Source organism: Megascapheus bottae, chromosome 26 (assembly GCF_031878675.1).
Source record: "Megascapheus bottae isolate mThoBot1 chromosome 26, mThoBot2.hap1, whole genome shotgun sequence".
NCBI classification, from domain to species: Eukaryota; Metazoa; Chordata; class Mammalia; order Rodentia; family Geomyidae; genus Megascapheus; species Megascapheus bottae.
The window spans coordinates 9329518-9342366 of NC_143534.1; the positions used below are offsets into that span (position 1 = coordinate 9329518).

The following is a 12849-nucleotide window of genomic DNA, read 5'->3' on the forward strand; positions in this document are numbered from 1 at the left end:
CAGAGCAGCAAGTCTTAGTTCTCTTCTTCCCAATTCAGCAAAGCTTAGAAATATTTGACAGGGTTTCTGTAATGAGTATAGTGTCAGTCTTCTTATGGGCAGGATTAATTTTAAAATCTGATCTGTAGTATGGTTCTCTAAAGCTGTATTTCCTCTACTCTTCAAAGTGAAGAATGTAAATAAATTTCTGTTTGAATCAGGGAAAAGCTGTGTTATAAACTGGTTATCTCAACATAAGAAATGCTTTTTCCCCCTCCCATGGGGATTATAAGTAAGTGCGTCCAAGTAAAGATTTTTTAAGAGAAACAGCTGTGATTTGAAAAGATTTGTGATAATCCAGATGGTTTCTTTGATGATAAATCGATTTGATCATTTAAAAAAATTAAAGTCTTTCAGTAAAGCTGAGTGCTTTATGATGGGGGAGGAGGGAAATATTGACCTGTTTTGTTGGGTGCTTTATATTTGGAACAGTAAAAACTTCCAAAATTTCTTAAAATATCAAACAATTAATCTGAAAAAAATACCTAAGGGAATTTTTTTAATGACAGCAGAAACTATTAGTGAAAAGATACCCTATTTGGAGTTTGTAGTGCCCAGCCTCCCTGGGAATTGCCACTCTCAGCTTCTGATACTTGATGGTATAATCATGTCTCCCAATTATGACACTGATTACAACTTGCTTTACCAGCTGAACAGATGCAGCTCTATTGCTGAGGTTACCCATTACTTAGGATCTGGATGGGCGAAAGGCTACAAATCCCTCTTATGGGACTCCAGGGAGGTAGAAAGAAGGAATGATAGACTGCAGCTTGCAAATGTGTAGCTTTTTTGTTTGTTTTTCTCCATTCCTTCTGTGCCCAGTCTTGCCTTGGTGTTTCTGGTCACCCAGTGCCTGTGAGCCCAGGACAGACCTGCCTCCACATAGACTGTGTAATTCCTGCATCTTTTTGCCATACACACTTACACTTCATTTCTATAGGTTCTGCTAGATTTTTTCAAATGAATCACTCAATTCATAGTAAGGTATAAATGGCCCGTAAGATTTAATGTATAGCCTTTATAATGTACATACATAATCATTAGAATTCTAAAGAATTCAAGAGTTATCAATATGTTAGACTCCACCTGGGCCTTAGGTCCTGTGGGATCAATTCTCCAGTTTCCTCACAGTTTCTATTTCACATGTGAAATTAAAAAGTACTAGTGAAGAGTGGAGATACATAAATGATTTTTAGTGTGTCTTGACTCTGAAGAGCAAAACATCTATTAACACAGTGAATTGAAGTTGCAGCTGGGATACCATAAGATGACCTGGCTGTCCCATGTCATGTTTGTGTTTTCTAATTTGGTTGCTGCCAGTGACAGAAACTCCTAAAGGAGTAGCATATAGTAATTATTTATTGTTCACTATAAAGTATCTAATGGACAAACTAGAAAAATGTGAAACAGCAAAAATTTACTACCAAATAGGAATGTTGGAACTCATCAGACTGTCTGGTCCTGGAGGCCCTGGTCTGGCACTGCTCCTCATTGGAGGCCTTTCTCAACAACCCATATCGATGAGAGAAGGGGGCTTCCAGGAATGAACACAGAGACTTGGGGTACTAACCTCTGTTACAGATTGCAACCACTGACCACCGAAGAGCATTTGGATATTGTAGATGTTTAACCACCTACCTTACACTGATATCTGAAGTAGAATCTGCCCAAGGAGGGAGGCCTGATCCCTGAATCTAATGACTAAACTATCCAGTGTTGCAATTGACCTGGAAATTATTCCAGTATACTTCAGACTTGAGTTACACCTGACATGAGGAAATCTTAGAGACAGGTGGTTCCCCTAACAGCTGTACTTTGAGCTAGGGCAGACAGGAAAGAACATTTCATGCTTGTTGAACTTTCATGTACTGTCTGGGGTCTATAGAAGCTCCTTGACCTTTTACCGAAATAATTTCCCTATCAGAGCAAAGAATGATATTTCTCTTTGTTGACATGTTCCCTGAAAATCAGTCAGCCTAAGGTTTTTAAGTGAGTATCCAAAGAGATAGATAGGGGAGAAAAAAAAACTATGGTTGTAAGCTGGGAGAGTAGTCACAGAAACAGTCTTTCACATAGATTCTAATCCTAGAAATAAACTCATCAAACTCCTCTTATGGGGCTAGGGGGAGGTCTGTATTTTCTCTTATTTGGAGAGCTGTATTTATTATGCAAATTATATAACATAACCAGCCATTGTTTTCATTACATGAATCATCATGTAGGCCAAATAAACTTGTTATTTTTGCTATATAATGGTAAAAAAATAATTTTTATAGGAATTTGTTCAGAATGAAATGCTATATGAGCTATGTAATTCGCATAGTTCTGAGAGAAGGGAGAACTTTAAGATCTGGTTTTCAATCACTGCTTTACAAATAATGAAAACAAAGTCGATAAGGTACAGAGAAAGTAAGATGTTTTTCTCTTAAATCACTCAGGAATCAAACTTTGAAACCAAAGGAGGACTCTTGAGATAATACTCTCTGTTCCAGGTCTCTCATGTGTACAAGTTATTTATTGCACAAGGCTGCTCAGGTGGGGCTCAATAAGGGCAGGAATGCAGCCTGGGCTCTTCTGTCATTGGACGATGGCAAGGGGTTGTACTCAATTGAGATGAGTCTCCTTTTTTAAATTCACACAAAGTAGTTCAGTTTGCCTGTCAAGCATAAGAATCTATGGAATTGAGCTGTTAGGTTGTTAGCAGATAAGCAAGCTGTAAGAAAAGTATATTACCCACATTGTTGAAGACATTTTCCTAGGTTGTTGCAATAAAAGTAGAACTTCTTTGGATATAATCTTAAAGAATCTTTGTTTAATAGATATACAGTAAAAGAAGTAAGTGCTACTCATCCTTTGAATGGTCCTGTAGTGATCTGGCCCTGGTTTCACCATACAAGTGACACAGGAAAGAGTGAACTTGGGAGGAATTAGAGACTTGGAATAGTTTACCAATTCTTTTGTACATTACTTTCCTTTCTTTTCTCCTCTTCACCTACTTTCTCACAAATGCTGAGATGGCAGCTCCCGGAATTTCCTTTTTTCTCAAATAGAAAAGAAATTAAGAACAAAAACCACTCACCATATCCACCTTGTATTTACTAAAAACAAACTTATTTTAGAAGAAAGCAGCATACATAACCAAATCCATATTAGCATAGAAACAGGAACAATTGTCTCCTTTCCCATTTTAATACTCATGGATTCTTAGGTGGTTGGAAGACTGGGCAGGGATTTTGTCTGGTGCCTAAGGCACTGAGAACACTGTTGCCTGAGAACATTGTTGCTTAGGGCCCACCATTCAGGGGCACAGTTTGCTCAGTTCACTTTGTTTCCTCTTGCCTTTGTCTTACCAGTTCCTGCCATTTCAGTGTGGTTTCTTTTGTTTTATTTTGTTTTTTGTTTGTTTGTTTAGGATGATCTGTATCTTTCATTTGGCTTAAACTTTTTATTCTTGACTCAGCATTTTTATCCAAGCTTACTCTTCCTAATTTCCAAACAGACTGTTTCATCACTTAACTTTAAGTGTCTCATCTTCAAAAAACTACTTGCTAGAAAGTATCATATTCTTCTTCTGATTTGAAGCTTTGATTATTAAGGGAAGTTTGAAATTTAGAACTTCCCCATGGCTTCCTTGTCCTGAAGCTGACCCCATAAGCCATATGGAAAAAGGGAGAATTTATTCAGATTTTGCTACAAGTGTTTAGAAAACTGTCCCTGTTTTTCTTTCTCTAATAAGTCTATGAAGCATAATTTATATTTTTCTTCTGCAGTAATAACTGGAGCAAAAAGTGGGGCAAGATGTTGGTGATATGGTTCAAAGAGTGAAGTACCTGCCTAGCAAGCTGCAAAACCCTGAGTTTAAAACCCAGAACTACCAAAAAAGTGTGTGTGGGGGGGGGGGACTATAATAGATTGCTAGAAACTGACTTTACTGTTTCAGATTATTCCTTTGTAATTCATACAGCTTTTCCAGGACTACATTATTCCAGGGAACATAAAGAGCCTAGTTAATTCAGTAAAAGGTGGTATGACCATATGAAATAAGATCAAAGAAGTCAAGCTCGCTGAAGTGAAGCTTACAAAAGAAATGGACAGTGTCTTCATATGATTCCTTAAAAAATGTCATAATTTTCAGCTCCCTCCATCATTCAAATGATACTTTTAAAGGATTTCGTTTGTTTAATTGTGAACTCAAGGCTAGAGATTTACCATTTGAGGCAGAGCTCCATTTCTGGCTTTCTTTTTTATTGGGGGGGTGGAGGAGGGCTGACTGGGGATAACTGTAGCAAACTTTCTTGCCTGGGCTGACTTCAAACTGTGATCCTTAGATCTCAGACTTGTGAGTCGCCAGGCTTAATGGTGGGAGCCATTGCTACAGAGTACATGGTATTTTTTTAAATGCCAAGAAGCAAGGGCCATGCTATACTTTATCCAAAAGATGAAGTTCTGTGTGTTTATTCTTGGTGTGTGGTAGTTAAATCAAGTGTAAGACAACAGGTTCCAAATTTCCAAATGATCCTTAATTACAAATGAGGGAAGCCATGGAGCCTATGCTCCTTTGGGTCTGGCTTACTTCACTTAATAAGATTTTTTTTTCTAGTCTTTCCATTTCCTTACAGATGGGGCATAGAATTCCATCTTCTTGATCTGTTCCTCTACTGAGGGGCATCAGGGTTGGTTTTATATCTTAGCTATGGTAAATAATGCTGCAATGAACATTGTTATGCTAGTAGCTTTAGTATGTCCTTGTTGCTGGACATTTGGGTAAATGCCAAGGAGTGTGATTGCTGGGTCTTAGGAGTCCTCTATGTTTAAAGTCTTTTGAGAAATCACCACACTGCTTTTCAGAGTGGTTAAATGAGTTTGCACTCCCAACAGTATAGTAGGGATCCGTCCTGGCCACATCCCCACCAGCATCTGTTGTTACTAGATCTCTTGATAATAATGACCATTCTAACTGGAGTGAGGTGGAATCTCAAAGGTGTTTTGATTTACATTTCTTTTATGGTCAGAGATGTGGAGCAATTTTGATTTCCTCTTTGAAGAAGTCTCTCTTTAAGCCTTTAGCCCACCTTTTAATGGGATGGTTGTTTTTTTGAGGATTTGTTTGATGGGCAACATCTTCAGTCTGTTTGAGGATGTTGAATGCACAATATTGTACTTTGTTCCCTACACCATTGAATTTTTATTTTGGAAATCAGAATATTGGTTCTAAATCTTTGGTGGCTTACGGTACTAGGGCCCTGCCTGAAACTGTCATTTTTGTTCTATGGTTTGTCTTATTTGCCTCATTGCCATAAAGAGAACCAATATCAGTGTCTTAGCACTCTACATTGCTCTCCTGCTGCTTGCTGTTCTTATGTGCATGTACCCCTCTAGCTCTTCCTTTCCCTCTCTGGTTCTGTACATTAGGACTTTTTCTTAAAGTTGAAGTGATGAGTGCTTCTCTTCATCTGTTTTTTCTCTCATTCTAGGCTTACTTGAAACAATCCAGTTCAGAAGTAGCAAAGTTTTTGTCTACCCCTAACCCTACCCCCACTTTTCCAAGCCTGGTTGTGCAAAGATGGTGCATGCTGATTTAGTATATTGTTAACTAGTATTTTTCTAATCAGAAAAAGGGATGACAGCTATCCATGATTCAGTGAAGGAATGGTCTAAGACTTCAACATTTCTTTGGTGGAGAGGTTGGTTTGAATGAGGGCATCTGCTGCGCTGTCCTGGGAGCACTTACAGCCTGGACTCCCATGGGATCTTGAAAAGGGGAAGTCAGGACCTGTGCCACAGCCACATTTAATGAAAGGGCCAGAGTGTGATAACCTCTGCTTGGGCCCATGGCCATTTGTATTGTAACCTGACTTCTAAACTGATTAAAATATAGCTTTCCATCTGGGTACAATTTGATTGAGTAGTCCTATGTGCAGAACTTGGCATTATATATTATGTTATAGAAAAAAGAAAGCATTCTTCCAGTTTTTAAGAAATGTATAGTCATGTTGTCTAAACCTGAAAGTGTTTTTAAAAGTGTGATGTCCAAGAGATATCCTTTAAGGAAATTACAGTTAATGTAAGTTTATGCTATTGTTGCTATGATTAAATACTTCTCTTTATATAGTTGCTACACTACAAGTCCCTCACCCTCTTCCTCCCACTTCCCACCTCATTCCTAAATAGCTGTATTTCAGCACCACGCTGTAAATTGATAACCAACGTGGGGAAAGCTAATAAATGTGATTTAAGATGAAAGGCACTGCATAAATGCACATGATGTTGCTACTACTGCTCTCATACATTTTATTATTTTTAAATTGTGCATCCTTTAACATAGATTATTTGTTCACCACAGTCTGCATTATATCTAAGCACAGCATTCACAGAAATTTCTAAAACCTTTTCGTCTCTCTCTGTAGGTTGTTGTTTCGTAACATTTTATACAAGAAAAGCTGCACTTGAGGCCCAGAATGCGCTGCACAATATTAAAACTTTACCTGGGGTGAGTCAGTTTACTTTTGTACCAAAATCACTTCATTGCTTGAAAATGGTTCTTTCAACTGAAGGTTCTAGTTATGGGTTCTTAGTGCCAAAAATGACTTTGGTCTTTTAAGGAGTGTATGCTGACCCTTGTCACCTGTGGTAACCAGACCTGCTGGCCAGCCCATAAAGAAATGCTGGCATTAACGCTGGCGGGAAGAGCTCTCAAATAGTATGTTCCCCTGGTTGGAAAATAAGAGGGACCCTACTGAGTACAGCAGCTGCCAAAGAGTATTGGGTGGGCTAAGATTTTAAAAGGGGAGGGAGGAAGCCCAACAAATGGAAAAGGAAAAGCTTTTACTCACCAGGAGCCCCTTTTCAAATTTAGTCTTTAGATTTTCTTTTCAAAGGACAAAATGTACCCTGTACAGCCATAATATTAAGCCTCCTAATGATTTCTAAACAGTCAATGGTGGTTAACAAAGTCAATGTTTTAATGCCCAATTTGTGGCTTCCTGTTGATATAGAACAGAAAATACAAAACTTACAGTATTATTTTTCCTTTTTCTTCCCACTTATATTTGATGATTAGCACAATTTCCTAGAAATGAACTGTTGCATATAGCAGCTTTATCAAAATACAGTATTTTAAGGGATTTTTTTGTACTGGTATGTTTTACATGATACTGTAAGTTTCCTTATGCTGTTAAGTATTTTTTCCATTTACCCAAATAATCAGTGATGAGTTAATTAATTTAATATCATAGTGATAGACTTTGGTTATGATGATTGATGTGTGCTAAACAGTAGAAACACAGTGAAACTTTGGTTTGATAAGAATAAAAGAAATATCAAATGTCTGTAATGTTCCAGATAATAATTTTGACTTTCTGTATCTGTAAAATACACACACACATATATATTTGTGTGAATGCCTGCACACATGGGCATACCTAATCCTCTAAAAAACTTTACCATATTTGTACAACTAAGATGCTCCGTAGAAGCTTTTCAGAATATTAGCTTATTAATCACCTAGTGGTAGTAAGTTGGTTTTCAAGCATACCAATTTGGCTTTCACCTTTTGTGTGAAAAAAAGGAAAATGTGTACCATCCAAGTTAATTTAATTACTTAATGACTTCGAAAGTGGTTTTCATTAATGCTCCTTTTATTAAGTCTTAATAACTGATTTGCTTAGTGGTTAAAAAAATAGTAGTAGTAGTAGTAGTAGTAGTAATAGTAATAGTAGCTTCATTCTGCATGAAGATGTTTTGTTTTGTTGGTGTTTCTTTCTCTAATACTGAGCAATGAACTCAAGACTTTGTAATTGTTTGAGGCGGTCTCTCATTTAAGCCATATCTTCAGCCCTTTTTGCTGTAGTTATTCTTCAGGTAAGGTTTTCTTTTCCAGGCTTTTCCTACTTTATGCTTCCTCCATTAGCTAGAACCACAAAGTACATGCCACTGTGCCCATCTCTTTTTCTTAAGATAAGGTCTTACTTTTTCCAGGGCTCTCCTTGAGCCGTGAGCCTCCCAATCTTCTTGTTAATAGCTAGGATTACTAGTGTGAGCCATCATCTCCAGCCTATTTGGTTTATCTAACTCTGATGGTTTGCTTAGCAAATAAATAAAATTTGTAATTGGGGAGAAAATTCCACTTCCCCCCTTTGTAGATTCTGCATGTGGAATTTAAAAGTGGTAATTTTCGAGACCAAGTACGAAGGACAATAATTTGAGAACTGGAAAAGAGGACTCAAATTTTTTTTGCCCAGCTTAATTTTATATGCTCAATTATTTGAAACAGGTTAGACAAAAGTCAGACCTAATTTGAAAGATTCATAGCCTTTACAGTGTACACATTGGCTAAATTTACTACTTCAAGTGTGGTAAGTAGAAAAGAGTTACACATTTTGCATTTGTATGCAACTTTATATAAACATCACCCTTAACAGCTGCAGGGAAGCCATGAAAGTGATTGTCTTTCAGCTGTGAGCCTTTGGTGGACAAGAAGAAATGGAACCAGACATAAAAGATTAATGCATATTCTTGGGGAAAAAATATTACAGGGTGCCTGGCTGTTTGATTACAAGCCTTCGAATTAGTCAACATTTCCATAATTCTAAACCAATATACACCTGTCTCCCCACTGTGATGTGAAGGCACAACTTAATTTAACAGAAACCCTGCTGTGCTAAATCTCTCATTAAATACCAAGTGCATTCGGTAATTTAAAGTTGTAGCACTATTATTTCAACTGATGTCTTCATATTATGAAATTAATATGAAATTAATGATGCACTTTGCCATATGCCTTCAATTTCTTTCTGAATAAAAATAAAAAGGATAAGAAAAATATATCACCAGCTGACATTTTAAAGCCTTTATGGTTGTAATCATTTTCCTGTGGGTAAAATCCATTAAAAAGGCACTTGCTGTCTTAAAAGTGTCCAAAACTTTCAACGTATAACAAGATTGAATAGTGTTGGGGTTTTTTCCCCTCTATGTAAAATTTTCTTTTGCAGTTGATGTTTTGCACCATAAACTTTCATTATGCATCCAAACTTGATTAATGTTTAGGAGTTTGCCTCCTCCATTTTCCCCACCTTCCTATCTTGAAGTAAATAAATACCCTGGTTACTACAGAAGGGAAAAATAGGGTGATAGACCTGCCCCATATAGTTGAACCCATTTGTTCTTTGAAAAGTAGTTTGAAGGAACCTTAGTTTCAATATCTCACATGTTTTTAGAGAGTTTAGAGACTCTCCTCCTGAAAGGGAAGAGGAGGATAAAGGGTCAGGACTTCACTAAACAGTACAGAGCAATTGAGGCTACATTTCTCAGGCCATTTCTCACTGTGTAACAGAGAAAGGCAACTCTCTGTCTTCTGACATCTTCCACATAAATCCTAGAAATACAGAGGTACCAGCCACATCTCCACATTGAGAGCAGAGCATGAAATCTCAGAGTCTCTCCTCTTGGTTTCATAAAGCTCTCCTCTAGAAATGGTTGCTTGATACTTGAGCAACAGATCAAACCTTAGGTATATACTACCCATTAATTACTGATACTTTGTAAGATTATAAACCAGAAAAGATTACTAAATGCCTTCTGAATGCTAGGCACTAAGTTAAGTATTGGGGGTAAACAGCAAATAACACATCTGACAAGGGTTCTAGTTGGTCTAGGCAAAGAAAGGACAGGAAACAGACATTAATACATTCTTTGTTTATACTTTAGTGCTTTTCTATTCTGCATTTGACAATTCTTGTTGTGCACACACCCTTGTATACATACACACACATGTGCACGCACACGCGCACACACACACACACACACACACACACACACACACACACACACACCTCTTTTGAAGTTGTCAGTAAGTAGTACTTTTCATAGCCTGAAGGGCTATTGTGACCTGCTCTGGCTCTTCTGCTTGATGCTGAATTATTACATTGACTTTTTCCACTATTGTAATATTTGTGTTCTTGAACAAATTTTGGTTGCCTCTGTTTTGGTGATACAGCAATTTGGGTTGAAAAACAGTTCTTCCCTGCCTTTTATGAGTGTAGTGTAGTGTGGTTTCGAACTTGCAGTTCTCCTGCTTCAGCCTCCCAAATGCTGAGGTTGCAGGCATGCATCACATAGTTATCAGCAATAGTCTCCCTTCCTTAGGATCTGAGGTAGGCGAGACTAACTGGCATTGTCATCCAATAGAAGTCAGCATCTACCATTGTGTATCTCTGAGAGAAAAGAAACCTTACAGAAACAACTTAGAAGACTGAGTTTTGGTTTTATTGACTTAATTTTGCTTAATTAAAAATACTCATAAAGATCTTAATTGAAGCAAAAAAAAAAACCCTACCCTTTACAAAAATCAGATTTCAAGGCCAAATATCCTTGTGCTAAAGTAGCACTATGCCTTCTGTCACTCTGACTTCAAGTCTTAACACATACTGTCTCTAGTAATAAGGCTTTTTGATTGAAAGTCTACAGCAGTTTCATTAGAGCATTCACTGTATAAATTAATTTAATTAAGAAAGTAATAACAGGGATACAGTTTCGAAAACGCTCTTAAATTTTAACAGCAAGGAAGAATCTGTAGAATTTCAATGTCTTGTAAAATATTAATTGCAAATTTCTCCCAGACATTTTCTCTGAATATGCTTTACCCTTTTCTTTCTAGAATCACTGCCAGTTTTATTAAATGCAGTTTATATTAAGGAGTTACTGCCCTAAGAGAACATTTATTTAGAGCATTCCATTTTAGTGCTGGCATACTGAAAAGGTGTTTTATAATAACCTATACAATATGAGCAAGAACTCTGTGTAGATTTGAGATATAAAAACAAATGAGCCTGATCCAGTAGGAGGAAGCTGTAAATAAAGTAGCCTCCTGGGACTAGTATGATCACCCACATGAAGTGAATGGGCCCTTTCCTGGCTTGCCCTGGAAGAGACAGTTTGTGTGGGTAGGCACTTACCTCCCAAATGGGTTTTAACTTAACTCTCTCCATAGAATTATCCCCTCATGTCCTTTCGAGACTTTATTCTTTTTGGTAGATTAGCTTAGTCCTCATTGGGACCAAATTCAGTTTGCCCATTGTTTTGAGGTATTCATTTTCTTTGAAGCACCTCTCATAATTATTAATATATATTCAATGTCTTTACTGTCAAAGCCATTATCATCATCACCATTAGTATTTCTGTTATAAATCTCTTAACCTTCATCTCTTAGTATTATGTATATTTCCCCCTAAGGCCATCCTATTTGATTCAAAACCTAACTAGGCTAAGTTATGTGAAATTTTTTCCAGTTGTATTTACTTTAAATTGTAAACAGTCAAAACTGTATATGCTTATCTGAATTGGGGAAGGGAAGGGGAATAACAAAATGGTGACACAAAGGACAAAGGGTAAACTAGTCCAACAGCCATGCTCATGAGGCAATATGTTAGAAATGAACTTTACAACTTGGGGGAGGGTTTGAGGGGGAGGGAAAGTGGGGAAAAAATGAAGGAGGGGTAACAATATTCCACAAGAAATGTACTTATTGCCTTATATGTGTAACTCTATATATCACTTTGACAATAAAATTAAATTTAAAAAAACTGTACAAACAGGTTTGAATCCTCAAATTGTCTTTCATGTGTAACAGAAGATGGATTCATTCAACAGATATTAGTGGAATTTTTATTACTTGGCAGTACTATTATAATGCTTTGGAATTTAAAAGACATACTACTGCTACTATAACTGAGTTACCAAAAAGTCAGAGCGTGCACCATGTTTTATTAAATACCTACTGGAAATTCAATGCCTAGATAATATGTTAGTTTTATTTTTCACATCATATCAAAAGGAATCAAGATTTCTCTTTTTTGCCAGTCCTGAGCTTGGGCTCAGGGTCTGAGCCCTGTCCTTGGACTTTCTCAAGGCTAGAGCTCTACCACCTGAGCCTCAGCACCACTTCCGGCTTTTTTCTATGTATATGGTACCAGAGAATCAAACCTGGGTCTTCATGCATGCTAGGCAAGCACTCTACCACTAGGCTAAACTCCAGGCCCAAGATTTCCTTTTTTTTTGCCAGTCCTGGGCTTGAGCTCAGGGTCTGAGCACTGTCCTTGGACTTTCTCAAGGCTAGAGCTCTACCACTTGAGCCTCAGCACCACTTCCAGCTTTTCTTCTATGTATGTGGTACCGAGGAATTGAACCCCTAGCTTGCATGCTAGGCAAGCACTCTACCACTAGGCCAAACTCCCGGCCGATTTCCTTTTTTTTTTTAAAGATAATTCTGACCATAAATATTCCAGGTGTTACAAAATAAAAGATAAGCATAGATTTATGTTATTACATATTCCTGTAGTAGTCTGATGTTTCGGATGCAGAGATCTGTGTATATACATATATATGTGTGTGTATACATATATATGTATATGCATATATGTATACATATGTGTATATACATATGTGTATATATGTGTATATACATATATGTGCATATATGCATATATGCACGCATATGTGTGTATACATATGTATATCGATGTATGTATATATCTACATGTATATGTAGATGTACATATACACACACACTGATAGATACATATTCGTGCACATCCATATGTGGCTATCACTTCCTTTGGCCTACCAACCTCCATTTCTCTCCATGGAGGAATTATTATTTAACAAAACAGCTTATAAATGCAATGCATCTTGATCAATGTCACTCCTTTCAACATTCTCCCCCATCCCTTTCCTAACTGCCCCTTCTTCATTGTTGTATTTTCTACCACTTTTCCTCTTCATTCATCTGTCTCTTTTTTCCCTTGATCCTACTCC

The 12849-nt window shown here is 37.2% G+C and overlaps 1 protein-coding gene across 12 annotated transcripts in view; it reads left to right on the top strand.

Moving 5' to 3' along the window:
- The window catches only part of Celf2 (CUGBP Elav-like family member 2), a 672814-nt gene that overhangs the window by 585169 nt on the left and 74796 nt on the right, over positions 1–12849 (top strand). For all 12 annotated transcript variants that reach the window (XM_090318888.1, XM_090318882.1, XM_090318877.1 and 9 more), the window contains one exon: positions 6447–6529. In XM_090318888.1, coding sequence (XP_090175014.1) covers positions 6447–6529 — 83 coding nt within the window. The remainder of the gene's footprint in view (positions 1–6446; positions 6530–12849) is intronic.